This window comes from Dipodomys ordii, unplaced genomic scaffold (genome assembly GCF_000151885.1).
Source record: "Dipodomys ordii isolate 6190 unplaced genomic scaffold, Dord_2.0 Scaffold13, whole genome shotgun sequence".
In the NCBI taxonomy this organism is placed as follows: Eukaryota; Metazoa; Chordata; class Mammalia; order Rodentia; family Heteromyidae; genus Dipodomys; species Dipodomys ordii.
In genome coordinates, this window is record NW_012267229.1 from 17,024,870 (window position 1) to 17,040,055 (window position 15,186).

A 15,186-nucleotide genomic window follows, 5' to 3' on the forward strand; every position below is an offset into this window, starting at 1 on the left:
CAGCTTTTTTCTTTTTGCTTATGTGGTGCTGAGGAATCGAACCCAGGGCCTCAGGCATGCAAGGCAAGCGCTCTACCACTGAGCCACCTTCCCAGCCCTGGAATCCACTTTCTAAGTAGCTGCTTTTACCTTCCAGGTCTCAGACTACAAGTGCTTTCCTAGAGAGTCATTCCATAGTAGGTCTTCTTACTTTGGAGAATCCTATCTTTATCTATCACAACATCTACTTGACTTCTTTTCCTTGCTGTTTTGGTGCTGGGGATCAATACCAGGGCATAATGCATGGAAGCATGTGCTCCAGGACTGAGTTACAGGCAAGCTCACTTCTTTTGTTGAACTTCATACCAATTTTTGTTGGCTTACTTGTTAACTCTTTCTCCTCACTTCACTAAGCACAATGTTTTGCTCATAACTGTACACCCTGATAAAGATACAATACAAAGTCAAAAGCAAAAAGAAACTAACAAAAAACAAGTGATGGGAAGAAAAGAAAATATCAAAGACTGTAGAATGAACCAACCTTAAGTGGGTCAGAACAGAAGGCAACATTTCAGCAAGCTCATCCATCGTCGGGTACTGGTACCTAAAATCCAGAAGGACATCCAAGTCAGAGCACATCCATATTTTCCAGGCACTAGAAGAGCTAGAGCAGCTCTTAGAGAAACACATTTGTCTTTTTTTTTTGGTCAGTCTTGTCCCTGAATTCTGGGCCTGGGCACTGTCCCTCAGCTCTTCAGCTCAAGGCTAACACTCTACCACTTGAGCCACAGTGCCACTTCTGGCTTTTTGTGCTTATGTGGTGCTGAGGAATCGAACCCAGGGCCTCATGCATACAAGGCAAGCACTCTTACCACTGAACCACCTTCCCAGCCCAAACACACTGTCTTTTACCAAAGGCTCAAAGGAGGTGATGTGGTACCAAGAGATGCCTGTGGCATAAAATGGGTAATACTTTACAGCTGCCATGCTAAGGAGAAAGTAAAAGAGGCCTCTTATGTTTCTCTGGCCCAGAGAGAGTCACATGAAAGAAACCCATTCCATGGCCCTTCTGCTATTTTCTTTTCTTTTTTAATTTTATTTACGCCCCACCCCCACCCCGTCCGGCCCTGCGAGCTGCCATTCACTATTTTCTTTTTCTTTCTTTCTTTTTTTTTTTTGTCGATTGTGGGGCTTGAATTCTGGGCCTGGGCATTGTCCCTCAGCTCTTCAGCTCAAGACTAGCCCTCTACCACTTGAGTCACAGTGTCACTTCTGGTTTTTCTGGTGGCTTATTGGAGATAAGAGTCTCATGGACTTTCTTGCCGGGGCTGGCTTTGAACTGTGATCCTCAGATCTCAGTCTCCTGAGTAGCTAAGATTATAGGTGTGAACCACTGGCACCAACTCCTTGTGTTATTTTCTATACTCCTTATAATCATTTCAGCTAGGTTTCAGGCTCAGGAAACTTCCAAGAGAAAGACTTAACTCAGCAAATAACTCTTAGTCTATTATCTGCTGTTCAACTGGGGTAGTTGCATGCAAAAGGAAATGAAGGTTTCTTGAGTCTAAGCAAATTTACAACTCTTAGGCCGCTCAGCATGAATGCTTATTTATTTCCTGTAAGCACAGGATAACATAGTTACTTTATTGACTGATTGTTCCTGATATGAGCCATTTGAACCTAAAATGGTTAGGCAAGCCCAGGCAGACTCAGAGCAGGAGACAAGGAGAAAACTAATAGCATGACAGAATGACACAGGATGACTGCTGATATAAGAGGCAAGGTCTGCTGTGAAAACCAACAAAGAAGTCAGTCTGCCTCTGATGAACACTAAGGGATGGAATGTTCTCAAACCATTTGTGCACAAAACAGAAAAAAGGAACTAGGATCCATTTCTTGGTTATCAAGTAATCACTGGTCAATTTGCATTTGAGAGGCAGAACAGTTTGGATATATAGTCTACATATTTTGGAGCCAGACTGTCTGGATTCAAATCCAAGCTCTGCTACATGTTGTGCACATTGCTGATTTTTCTAGGCTTCAATTTTTCTCACTTATAGAATGAGAAGATTAGGGAATGTATCCCAGAGAGTTTTATCAGTCAAGCCAGTAAACAAAGCCAAAGCTGCCAAAGGCAGCTCTGCAGATGGATAGAAGGAAAGGATGAGCAGACCAGTGTGTGCTCCCACTCCTCCTTCTCAAGGCTCTTTCTACAGTCATGTCATACATAGATAAGAACACTGTGAGGCTAGGGCTGCCAGGCAAAGTGGCTAAGTATTGAAACAGAGTGCCAAGGTCAGTAAAACAGCATCCATGCTTGTCAGGAAGGATGTCAGAGCAAATGGATATCCAGACTCCATCCCTGCATGGCAGCTAAGGATGAGGATGTGGTCTGATTTGGGGAAGAGGATTCTGCGAACTTAAGAAAAGACACAAAAATGCAAGATTTAGAGTAAATGCTTAGGGGGCAACATCTAATACAGTGAGACTGTTTCAGACACATTAAGTCTTATGATTAGAGGGCAACAGTCCCTGCCATAGACATCCACTCTGCCTGTGGGAAAACATGAAGTTTCGCTAATAGACAGAATAGTTCTTCTAAGCCGGGCGCCAGGAACTTACTCCTGTAATCCTGGCTACTCAGAAAGCTGAGATTTGAGGATTAATGGTTGTAAGCTAGCTGAGGGAGGAAAGTCCAAGAGACTCTTATCTCTAATTAACCATCAAAAAGCAGGAAGTGGAGCTGTGGCTCAAGTTGTAGAGCACTAGCCTGAGCATAAAAGCTCAGGGATAGCACCTAGGTCCTGAGTTCAAGTTCCAGGAATAGAATAACAATAACAACAATGAAATAGTCCTTTCAGACCAAGAAGAAAATTGCTCAGTACAATGAGCTGAGCAACCTCTCCTACAGGCTATGATGTCATCAGGGAGGCATTGGCTACTGCTCCCCTACAGCTTAAGCCATGGCTCTTCTGACTGCGTGGTCACCAGAGAGCTCACTCTCCCAGACATCTCTCCTGTGTCCTTACCCTGTTGGGAAAGAGGGTGCCCCTTCTTGTTGGCCTGGGGCATCCACATGACAGACAGCAAAGTGCTGGGTAATCTCTTGCATATCCTCAAAGTTGAAGAAAGTGTTGAAACAGGATTTATCTACAAGATACAAATACCCATAAGTCATGTCTCCAGTATATCCTCAATTTTTCTCTATTCAGTTAAGGCCTTCCTCTAACTCACCATTCCACTAAAGGGAGATATGTCAACAAAACTTCTGGCTCACACAGCTCTGAAGACTCACAGAAAGCATCACAATGTCTCCAAACTACTCCTTCTCAAATCCACTATGCAGAGTATAAACTATTTTGGGGTGTTCTTGGTTTCTTGGTGGTGCACACTTAGTCTAACAGCCACAATGCTGTCCTTTCCTTCATCTTATCCTCAAATTTGACAGAGATATACTGATGATATCACATGAGGTTGGCTGGAGGGAAGATCTTCAGCTGTACACATTTCCCAAACAGAGGATGGCTTGTTGCCAAAATTGCTGCTTCAATCTGAAGGAAGGAGTGGCTGCTTTGTTTTCTACCCTCTTAGGATCAGAGATGAAATGAGTTCCCATGTTTAGGTGGTACAAAAGCTGTAGCCTTGGACTATAAACTCAAATTCAGGCCACTCTGAAAGCCACAGTAGTGGCTGTTGAGATAAACACACGTATCTGGACTCCCTGTGTTATAGTTTCTGTGGCTAAGTGTCCTTTATCCTTTTCTGAAATGATAAAACACACCTTACCTCTTACCCAAAATACTTCTCACCAGAGTGTTTAGGATCTAATTTTATTTTATTTTGCCAGTCCTGGGACCTAAACTCAGGGCCTGTCCCTGAACTTCTTTTGCTCAAGGCTAACATTCTACCACTTAAGCCACAGCACCACTTCTGGCTTCTTCTGTTTATGTGGTATTGAGGAATTGAACAGGGCTTCATGCATGGTAGGCAAACACTCTACCACTAAGCTACATTCCCAGCTCTGGGATCTAATTTTTGAGAATTTGCTCATGTACAAAGAATTCTCTTTGGTTGGGACCTAGGTCTGGATGTGAAATATTTTTCTTCTGGGTTCCATATTAACCTAACACAAATAGATAAACACACTATTTTTGTTGCACCTATATACTGACTGTGTTCTATCATATGAGGCCAGGGCTGGAATTTTCCACTTGAGGCACTCAAGCAGCTTCAGATTTTGCAGTATTTTAGATTTTGATCTTTGGGACTAGGGATCTTAAACCTGTACCATGTAAAAAATTCACCTAGGACAGGCTGTGGAAAGAATACTTTGAGGCATTGCAGTGCTCAAAACAAAGTTAAATTTCTGCATTTTCTAACCCAAAGCAGACAAAAAAAATATGAAAAAAGTACTGACAATTTCAGTTGTTCCTTCTTAACATTCAATCCTGTAGCAGATATGACACAAAGGCAAGGTTTAATTCCAGTACTCTGGAAAACACATTGCCTTGTGTCCTTACCAAACTTTCAATCCTGCCATGAATGATAATAGTGATAAGGAGAGGGATTGAAACTGAGAACATCTCTGCTCTACTAGAGAACTACTATTGTTGTTTTTTAATATACAAAGGTTATCCATTATGGTGAAAGGAAAGGTGCAAAATCAAATACATACGGTTAAGCCCAATGTCATGATATGTCAGGATAACTGGTCTGTTTCCCTTTGGTAAGCCTCTCATTGTGACGTGGACCACACCATGGGCTGTTTCTATGTCATGTTCCTATAACAAGAGAAGTTCAGGTCTTAACAAAGGCAGAATGAACGTTCTAGGTTTGCCAAGGTTTCACAGTAACTGCTGTGCTGTCATTTCCTAGTAGGTGAGGCGTGATGTAGTAATGAGGTAGAAACCCACCATGTTATACTATACATTCTATTTATATTTTCGAATTCCTCTAAAGATAGATAATACATATCAAAACAAAAATAGATGCTGTCATCCTCAAGGCTCACTCAGGCATCCTGGAAGTCAGGATCTGTTCAGAATGTATTTGTAATAGGCTGTGGGAGGGAAAGAAGCAAGTTGGATAAGGAGCCAGGTAAGACTTGAGAAAGGAAAGTAAAGGTAACAGAAGACATGAATCCATTTCTGTGTAGAATGTCAGCTTCTAATTACATGTTTACCTGCAGAGAATTTCAGGACAATGCTATGGCTATGTCTGTCTACAGTCTACTTTTCTGGGAATGTTCTTATGTGTAATTTACCTGTAACCAAGTACCTCTTAGCGGATGTGTTTGTGGAACATGACTTTTTTTTTTTTTTTTGCCAGTCCTGGGACTTGAACTTACAATTGGAACACTGTCCTTGAGCTTCTTTTGCTGAAGGCTAGCACTCTACCACTTGAGCTACAATGCCACTTTAGGCTTTTTCTGTTTATGTGGTACTGAGGAATCGAACCCAGGGCTTCATGCAGGCTAGGCAAGCACTTTACCACTAAGCCACATTCCTGGCCCAAACATGACTCCCAGCCTCCCCCCCCCCCCAAGTTGTGCAGCTTGAACTCTGGGCCTGGGTGCTATCCCTCGGCTCTTCAGCTAAAGACTAGTGCTCTACCACTTAAGCCACAGTGCCACCTCTGGTTTTTTGATGGTTTATAGGAGAGAAGAATCTCACAGCCTTTCTGCCCAGGCTGGCTTTGAACTGCGATCTTCAGATCTCCTCAGTAGCTAGGATTACAGGTGTGAGCAACCAGCACTTGGCTTCCAAATATGACTTTCAACTGTGGATTCCCAAGTCCTTCCCCTAGGAATTTGTTTTGTAATAAGAAAGTCCATTTTTAGCTTGGTGTTTTTCTTGACAGAAGAAACTAGGGATCTCCTACAAAGCCTGGTACCAGCTTTTTGTGTTCTTATGTTTGGAGCTATCCCTAGATAGTCTTTGGTTTAAGCTATTTGATTTGGGTTTGTTCCATATACCTGTAAGATTTCAAATGTGGTCAGAACAGAGCTTAGCCAAGGAGTATGCTGCTTGGGAGTGGCTGTATTGCCAAGAGTATTGAGGTAGGAATGAAAGGGACCGCAGAATAGTAAATGAGGTTTATTACAGTCTACACCTCTTTTATGTTTCTAAAATGAAAATAACAGTCATGGGAGTAGAAGTGTAGCTCAAGTTGTAGAGTGCTAGCCTTGAGCAAGAAAGCCAAATTAGAGCAAAAAACCCTGAGTTCAAGCCCCAGTACCAATATACACATGTGTGCACGCACGCACACACACACACACACACACACACAATATCTAGCTTACTAAATTTGTTGATGACATTCACAACTTGTTTAAAAAGTCTCACACTAGATAAGTCAAGATTAATTTTTCCAATAGAAATTCAACAGAAGCAAGAGGCTTCCAACTTAATTTCCTATTTAATAACAAACCTCATCAGACTTTTAACTTCTTTTCCAATGTAGAATCCAGAAGGGTTTCAGGCTAATTGTACATCAGAACATTTCACATCACAGGCTCATCTATAGCCAATCCATCCCAAATGCACTGGTTGGTGTCTGTTGAATCCTAAGCCCCAATCTAAAGCAGAGAGATGTCTCTTAAGATCAATCTCCATGGGTGACTACACATTTCTGTTATTTGCTGTTAGTCAACACTCCTATTAAAACCTATTGAAAGACTTGAATGAGAAAAGTAGAATAATCAGGTGCTGTGATTGTCAAATAGAAAAAATAAAAATTGAGCAATTAGTAGAAGTATTAATGCAAAAAAATCTTAAAAATGTAAGAACATGATTACTAGCTGGGCATCAGTGGCTCATGCCTGTAATCCTAGCTACACAGGAGGCTGAGATCTGAAAATGTTGGTTCAAAGCCAGTCTGAGGAAGGGGTGTTTGTGAGACTCTTATTTCTAATTAACTACCAAAACAAAAGCCAGAAGTGGAGCTGTGGCTCGAGTGGTAAAGTGCTGACCTTAAGGACTAAAGTTCCGGCTATTGAGAACGGAATGAAACACCAGATTGCAATGTGACCTTAAGCAGAGGACTTTCCCACGACCAGGTAGTTGGCTGTGTGTGTGTGTGTGTGTGTGCACGCGCGTGTGTGTGTAAAGTGAACTATCAGAAAAGGTCAGAAGAAGAAAACAGGAATATAATAGATGAAGTAAACATTTTAAAATTAGACAAGAAAAAATGGCAACGTACTACTTTATCTTCATAAATTGGATAAAATTGTTTTTTTACAAAATCTCAATCCTTTAGAGAGATCCGATTTCATGACTTTTAATCATGTAACTACCAAAGCACTGAAGGGCTGAAAGTCCTAGGTTCTATTAATTGCATTGCTTGTCAAGGTCTGAGAAGGCTCCTCTTCATTTTCCAAGTGTGTGAGGGTGAATGTTCTGAGAGGAAAGGGTATGAAGAGAAGAAGGAACTGACCTCCACAGGGATTTGGAAACTAGTATGTGGGTAGCTTGAAGGAAACTCCATGTGGGGAGCAGTGCAGACACTCTGGCTATGGAGTGGATTCTGTGGTCAGGACACTGCAGGGCGCCAGCTGCTGCCACCTTGCTGCTCTTGTCAAGTCTCACCTGTTTTACTGGCTCTTTGTCTGGTGACTTCTAGCATTCTGCTGGTGAGCCCAGCATTCTAGAATGTGACCCTACAATGAGATCCTGTGCTTAAAGGGCAGAGGACAATGCAACATCTCACAGGTTTTGCCAACCCCTCCAAGGCTGGTTACCAGTGAACATGATCTTTTTGCTCTCTGGACTTGAGATATCCTTCTCCAGCCTTGACTCTCCCTCCCAGTGATAGCTGTAGTCTTACTCAGAGTCCTCTCAAAAAATTAAGAGTTGGCTATTAGTAATCTCACTTTTTCTTTTTTCTTTCTCTCAGTCGGTCGTGGGGCTTGAATTCTGGGCTTGGGCGCTGTTCCTGCGCTCTTCAGCTCAAGGCAAGAGCTCTACCACTTGAGCAATAGCGCCACTTCTGGTTTTCTAGTGGTTTATTGGAGAGAAGAGTCTCATGGACTTTCCTGCCCAGGCTGGCTTTGAACCGTGATCCTGAGATCTCAGCCTCCTGAGTAGCTAGGATTACAGGCGTGAGCCACTGGTGCCTGGCTAATCTCACCTTTTCTACAGTCCTCTCCCTTCAGTTCAATGTGCAGTCAGCACCACACACTGGGACTTACCACTTATTACTGGTTCATCATCACTTTACACCTGTTACTTCTCCTTTCCCTCCCTGCCCAGTCTGAAATAATTTAAGTAAACCTTACATACTCTAGGAAATGTCAATATTTTGGTTAGCATGAAATTTTGTTTCCAATAAACAGATTTCATTATGAGACTTGGGTATGGTGTCCATTATTAAATAGAAATATGTGTATGTGTGCCTGAGTACAGAACCCAGGGCCCTGTGCATTGTAGGTCAGTGCTCCACCACGGGGCCACACCTCAGCACAATATAGCAGATTTTTAATGTAATATTCCATTACCATACCCCTGTCCATTGCATAATCTTGTTTAATTTCATAAATAGTAAAACAATTTACCAATCACTCTGCCTCTGGCCTATCAGTAGATAATTTTTTTCCTTTTACATTTCTGAGATACATTTTTTTTCCTTATTTCTGGCTTTAGTCTCTCCTGTTACCTCTTATACCTCTTAGCTTAGGTTAGCTGACACTTTCAGACATTTACTTTTGCTTTTCAACTACCCAATTCTCAGCCTTCTTAAGAATCACAGTGTAAATGGAATATTATGCAGCCATTAGAAACAATAAAATAATGGCACTTGCAGGGAAATGGATGGAGCTAGAAGAAACCATGTTGAGTGAGGAAAGCCAAGTGCAAAGAGACAAACGGTACATGGTCTCCCTGATAAATCCAAAATGTTAGGTGATACGACAAAATTAGCAGGACTTAAGAAACAAAGGACTTCCACCCATCTGGTCGAATCACTACTAAATAACCCCATGCTGCTGATCACATGTATGGTATATACGTGCACACTGGAGGGAAACCAGGAGGATGACACAGAACTAGAGGGAATCAGGGAAAAACATACACCAGCAAGACCCATCAGCTGCACTGGACATTGACCAAAATGAACTAAGTAACACAATGGCAGCTATGGGAGGGAGGGAACAAGTGGGAAAGAGGGAACAGCTGATGCTATACAAAAGAAATGTACATATCACCCAATGTGGAAGAAATAACTGTTTTGCAAAGCTCATAGAACTCATAAATGTTATAGACCATGATAGACAATTTGCTCCATGAAAGTAAGAATGTGTTTGTGACTTTAACTAAGCATCACTATCCCACAATACTGTGAAATTTGGGAAATTATGTAACCACTTAATCACAATAAAAAATTTGGAAAAAAAAAAAAGAATCACAGTGTATTTGAAAACTTCTTTTGTAGTACGTCAACCTAAAATTTGTCTTTTTTCCCTTCAAAGCTAGGTCTAATATCTTCTTCTTGTAGCCTTAGAGGAACAAGAGGAGAGTTAATGACTATTTAACTCCATACCACAACTCAGAACACTCTCTAGCCATAGGAAGTATTTCAGGGGCGTAGTCAACCCAGGCAGGAAAGTCTATGAGACTCAGCTCCAATTAATTACCAACAAAGCTAAAGGTAGAGCTGTCTTGAGCAAACGTCTCAGGGACAGCACCCAAACTTGAGTTCAAGCCTTATGACTAGCACAGAGGCGGGGGGAGGAAGCGTGAAAGAACGGATGCACTAGGAAGAAAAATACATTTACAAAAATAATGAGTCAGCCTAAATTTTTCATAAAGCCAACAGAAATCTCCATTTTGCATTAATAATAATTTGTGTTTTCATTTAGGAAAAGGTTTTGCTATTGAGATCTCTAGCCTCCAAACTGCCCATCATCTATTTTCTCTGTAGTCAATGAAAACATTCCATGAGGTTTCTAATATCATTTGAGGAAAGAAGACCTTAATCATAGAGAGTTCAACCCAGTCATGTACAGTTATAACACATGTACCCGGCAGACACTTTTTGAGCATAATGAAATCACAGTTTAAATAAACTTGACTCAATTTCCCAAAGAACCTTAAGGAATCATGATTAGCTATGATAAGGGGTCCACTTCCACAAGACTATCACCACAGGAAGAAAGGAAACAGAGATCTGTATAGAGCCCTCAGTATTCATACAATTCTTACCTGACAGTCAAAGTCCTGGAAGTTTCGTGTAACATTCTGTCAAGAGAAGGCAAAAAAGGCAGTCAGTTTTCCCACAAGGTTTTTCCAATTGTTCAGCAAATTCAATTCACAGTGAGAGCTGGAGTGTGTATAACTTCTTGGTTGCCATAAAACTTAAATAGTTCTCATCAAAATCTTCAGAGGGAGAGTGAATTACTGGTGAGTTAGTATGGGCTACATTTTCAGAGGAAAGACTGTTTTGGTAGACTTACTCTGAAAGTAAAGTCTAGTTTCCTATAAAAACTTCTAACTTCAAGCTTCCCTAAAGGAGGAAAGCAGTGAAAACTTGTGTGGAGAGTTTTATAGCATACTCTGAACACACATGGGAAAGTACCTGGAATGAAAATGATTAGGGACCTTGGGGCTGGGAAGGTGGCTCAGTGGTAGAGTGCTTGCCTTGCATGCATGAGGCTCTGGGTTCAATTCCTCAGCACCACATAAGCAAAAAAGAAAAAAGCCGGAAGTGTTGTTGTGGCTCATGTGGTAGAGCACTAGCCTTGAGCTGAAGAGCTGAGGGACAGCGCCCAGGCCCAGAGTTCAAGCCCCATGACTAGACCCCCCCCCAAAAAAAAGAAAAGTATTAGGGACCAACTCTGAGAAGAATAAATGACAGCAGGAGGCAAGGATATCTAGATCTAAGAATTAAAGGATTACGAAGAGGAAAATGTCATGGATGAATGAGAACTAGAGACCAAGAAAAGCAATGTAAGGCTGGAAATATGGTTTGCGTGGTAAAATGCCAGCCTTGAGTAGAAGAAGCTAAGCCAGAGAGAGCAAGGACCTAAGATTAAGTTCCAGAACCAAGGGGGTAGCAATGTCACTGAAGGAAAGAAAGATAGAACAGGGCTCTAAATATACTGGCATATGAAATGACTAATAAGGAAAATAAAAAGACAAACCATTGAATCATTTAAAAAACAGAACACAGGGGCTGGGAAGGTGGCTCAGTGGTAGAGCACTTGCCTTGCATGCTGGGTTCGATTCCTCAGCACCACATAAGATAAAAGCCGGAAGTGGTGCTGTGGCTCAAGTGGTAGAGCGCTAGCCTTGAGCTGAAGAGCTGAGGGACAGCACCCAGGCCCAGAGTTCAGGCCCCACGACCGGACCCAAAAAAAAAACAAAAAAAAAAAAAAACAGAACACAGTCAAAAGATCCAAAGAAAATTCACCAAGCTTCTGAAAGGGATTGTGAAAGTTGTATTTGATTGAGGAGAGGAAAAAAAAAAAAATCAATGGTGATGACTCAGGCATTTCTGCAGCATTTCAGATGCTGCAGAAGTTGCAAGAATTTGTTTGTTTGTTTGCTAGTCGTTCAGCCTGAACTCTGGGTCTGGGTGCTGTGCCTCAGCTCTTCAGCTCAAGTCTAGCGCTCTACCACTTGAGCCACAGTGCCACTTCCAGCTTTTTCTGCTTATGTGGTGCTGAGGAGTTGAACCCAGGGCCTCATGCATGTGAGGCAAGCACTCTACCATTGAGCCACCTTCCCAGCCCAAGAATTTGATATAAATAAAACAAAACAATACAACTGTGATACTTTCTAGACACTGTGTTGGAAGTGAACTTTACAACTTGGCAGAGAGGGAGTAGTGGGGGGGGGGCAGAAAAACGGAAGAAAACAAGGGAGGGGATAACACTGCTCAAAAAAATGTACACATTACCTTACTTATGTAACCCCTCTGCACATTGCCTTTACAAAAAAAGGTACAAAAAGGAAAAAAGAAAAAAGTACAAAAAGTGAATGAGTGGTGTATTTGGAAATAAAAAAGTTTGGACCAGCCGGGCACTGGTGGCTCATGCCTGTAATCCTAGCTACTCAGGAGGCTGAGATCTGAGGCTCGCGGTTCAAAGCCAGCCCGGGCAGGAGAGACCGTGAGACTCCTATCTCCAATAACCCACCAGAAAACCAGAAGTGGCGCTGTAGCTCAAGAGGTAGAGCGCTCGCCTTGAGCTGAAGAGCTGAGGGACAGTGCCCAGGTCCAGAGTTCAAGCCCCATGACGGACAAAAAACAAAAAAAAAGTTTGGACCAAATTTTTCATAAAGTGTAAGACCCTCCCTGAAAAGTTTTCTCACTATTTAGAAACCGTTTTATTGTGACATATTTATTATCTCTCCAACAGCTTCTAGAAGGTGTGAAGTTGCTAATAAGCATCTTCCCAAGAGCTGTATCTCCAGATACCTGATTGTGAGAGAATATACAAAGTAGTCCCATCCCAGTTGAGAAGCTCCGCTTAGAAATAATTCTGTGTATAGCTCAATGGTAAAGCATTTACCTAGTATTCTTGAGGCCCTGGTATGATCTCCAGCACCACAAATAAAGGAAAAAGGAAAAGATTCTTCCTGATTCCACAACTTCCTGTTCTCCCTCAGACAGGAGGTTAGTAGTAGAATGAACTGGGATGATCTGGAGCTGCTCTATGCAGTGCAATAGCTGTCAACAGGCTTATGTTCAAATCCCACTACCACCCTAGCCCCAATAAAAGGACTGAAGAAAAAGAGTAAAACATTAACCACACTCACGATTTCTTTGTAGAGGATATTGATTATAATTTTCTTCTATATATTTCTACTAAGAGAATGTATATTTCCTTCTATAACTAGAAAACTAGAAAAATTTTGAACTTAGCAGTTTGTCATATGAAATTTAAAGTTTAATTCAATTTTCTGAGGAATGATTTATAACGATGTTTTATAGGAGTCCCAATGTCCTCTAGAGACTATTTAGAAAAATTAAAGAAAATTATTCTGGTCTGAACTAAGATCTTGGTCAGGGAATACAGAGCCATAAATTCTGAGGAGCTCTTCAGGAAGCAGCTGTCACTGTTCGCATGAATTCCTCTTCCTCACGACCATATGATCACAGCAGGGAGGCGTTTTATGAGGTGGGAACTTCTGAGATAAGCACAAAGGGAAATGCCAAAAGCAGAAAGAGGCAATTCCTTCCAGAAATGCAAGGTATCTTGTTTGTTGAGAACTTAGCAAAAAAAAGAAAAAGAAGAAAAAAAAGAAACAACTATATGACCTTAGTTCGGTGTACACAGCTAGACTTTCAGTAGGAAAAGTTACTAAGTTAGAAGAAAGAATAATACGTGGGTACTTTCTTCCCTTTTTGTTTTTCATTTTAAGAAATGCCGGGCCTTATTGGAGAATGGCTTTGAGTTTCATTGTAGTCATCCTAGAAAAAAGGAAGTTGGGTCTGTTTGACAATGTTTGGCATCCAGAATTTCTGAATGGATTATTAGCTGGCACTAAACTCAATTATAGTTAACCAAGGCCATACATAACAACAATGCTACCTATTCACTGGGTATACTCTGGGAACCTGAGGACTTTTTGGAGCGCTTCCCTAGAGGCTTGTCTCTAATGTTTCTGGTAACATGGTCCTCCTTTAGCAAAACCAGACATTCCAAGCTGTAAATTCTTGCTTTTTCCTTAGATTCCTTCAAAGATGTCATTAAGCTCAAAGTCAGATAAGTTTTTGCACTAAGCAGACTTAAACAGCAGAAAAGAATTCGTGGAAAAAATTTAGAGAAAGAGAAAAAAAATGATACACCAAGGAAAAAGATTTATATTACTGTAAGGTAGAAGCCAGTGAAGACTCAGTGCCAAATATAGACAGTAAATGAAGTGGCTCAAGAAGGTAAATTTTTGTAGTGCCATCGATGGGTCTAATACATGTTTGTTTCTACCAGTTATACTCCAAGACCTTTCTTTTTCTTTCTGTTTCTCTTAGCCTGTCTATTAATATATTTCATCAACTGGTTCCCACAGCTCAGACTGTACAGCAATCATGCCATCATCAGTGAGAGCTCACGATTACAGTGGCAGGGGCCTTCCTATACTAGAGATTTGTGCTTTCTAGGTAGATGCTTTATCACTTGAACCACATGTCTAGTATGAGATATTTGCTGGTTAATTTCAAATGGAATTTCATATACTTTTCTGCCTGGGTTGGCTTCAAACTATGATCCACAGCTCTTAGCTTCCTGAGTACTTAGGATTATACAGGAGTGAGCTACCAGTAAAAGTACCTGGCTGTTTGTTGGTGGTGGTGGTGGTTGTGGGGCCTGAACTCTGGGCCTGGTGCTGTCCCTCAGCTCTTCAGCTCAAGGCTAGCACTCTACACTTGAGCCACAGCGCCACTTGTGGATTTTTCTGTTTATGTAGTGCTGAGGAATAGAATCCAGGGCTTCATCTATGTAAGGCAAGCACTCTACCACTGAGCCACCTTCCTAGCCCCTGTTTTGGTTATTTTTGAGATAGGGTTTAGTTTTTTGCCTGAGCCAATCTAGATGGGACCCTCCTATTTACTCTTCCCATGTAGTTGGAGTGACAAGCAAGTATCACTATGCCCAGTTTTTAATTGAGAAAGGAATTGTTTTGCCTAGGTTGCCCTCAAACTGCAATCCTGATCTCTGCCTCCCAAGTAACTAGGATTATAGATTTGAGCCACTGCACTTGTCTAAATGCCCCCACGTTTTTCTTGCATTGTCTTGTTATGTAGCCCAGACTGGCCTCAAATTCATCATCCTCCAGCCTTAATCTCTTGAATGTTGGGACCGCAGTCCAATGCAATCATATCTGGTAAAAGCTATTTAAAAAAAAAATTAAAGGCTAGGAATGTGGCTTAGTGGTAGAGTGCTTGCTTAGCATGCATGAAGCCCTAGGTTTGATTCCTCAGTACTATATACACAGAAAAAGCCGGAAATGTTTCTGTGGCTTAAGCATAAAGTGCTAGCCTTGAGCAAAAACAAGTTCAGAGATACTGCCCAAGTCCCAGTACTGGCCAATAGATAAATAAATAAATAAAATAATAATAATTAAAGAGTAGGGACTGGGAAGGTGACTCAGTGGTAGAGCGCTTGCCTTGCATGCCTGAGGCCCTGGGTTCAATTCCTCAGCACCACATAAGCAAAAAGAAAAAAGCCGGAAGTGGCACTGTGGCTCAAGTGGTAGAGCGCTAGCCTTGAGCTGA

At 41.6% G+C, this 15,186-nt stretch overlaps 1 protein-coding gene across 1 annotated transcript in view; it reads right to left on the bottom strand.

The window, feature by feature from the left end:
- Ndrg3 (NDRG family member 3) overlaps positions 1–15,186 on the bottom strand; it is an 81,669-nt gene that overhangs the window by 42,032 nt on the left and 24,451 nt on the right. Inside the window, exons 3-7 of the mRNA XM_013010696.1 lie at positions 10,176–10,211; positions 4,655–4,760; positions 3,009–3,129; positions 521–583; positions 385–421 (exon numbers count right to left, since the gene is read on the bottom strand). Coding sequence (XP_012866150.1) covers positions 385–421; positions 521–583; positions 3,009–3,129; positions 4,655–4,760; positions 10,176–10,211 — 363 coding nt within the window. The remainder of the gene's footprint in view (positions 1–384; positions 422–520; positions 584–3,008; positions 3,130–4,654; positions 4,761–10,175; positions 10,212–15,186) is intronic.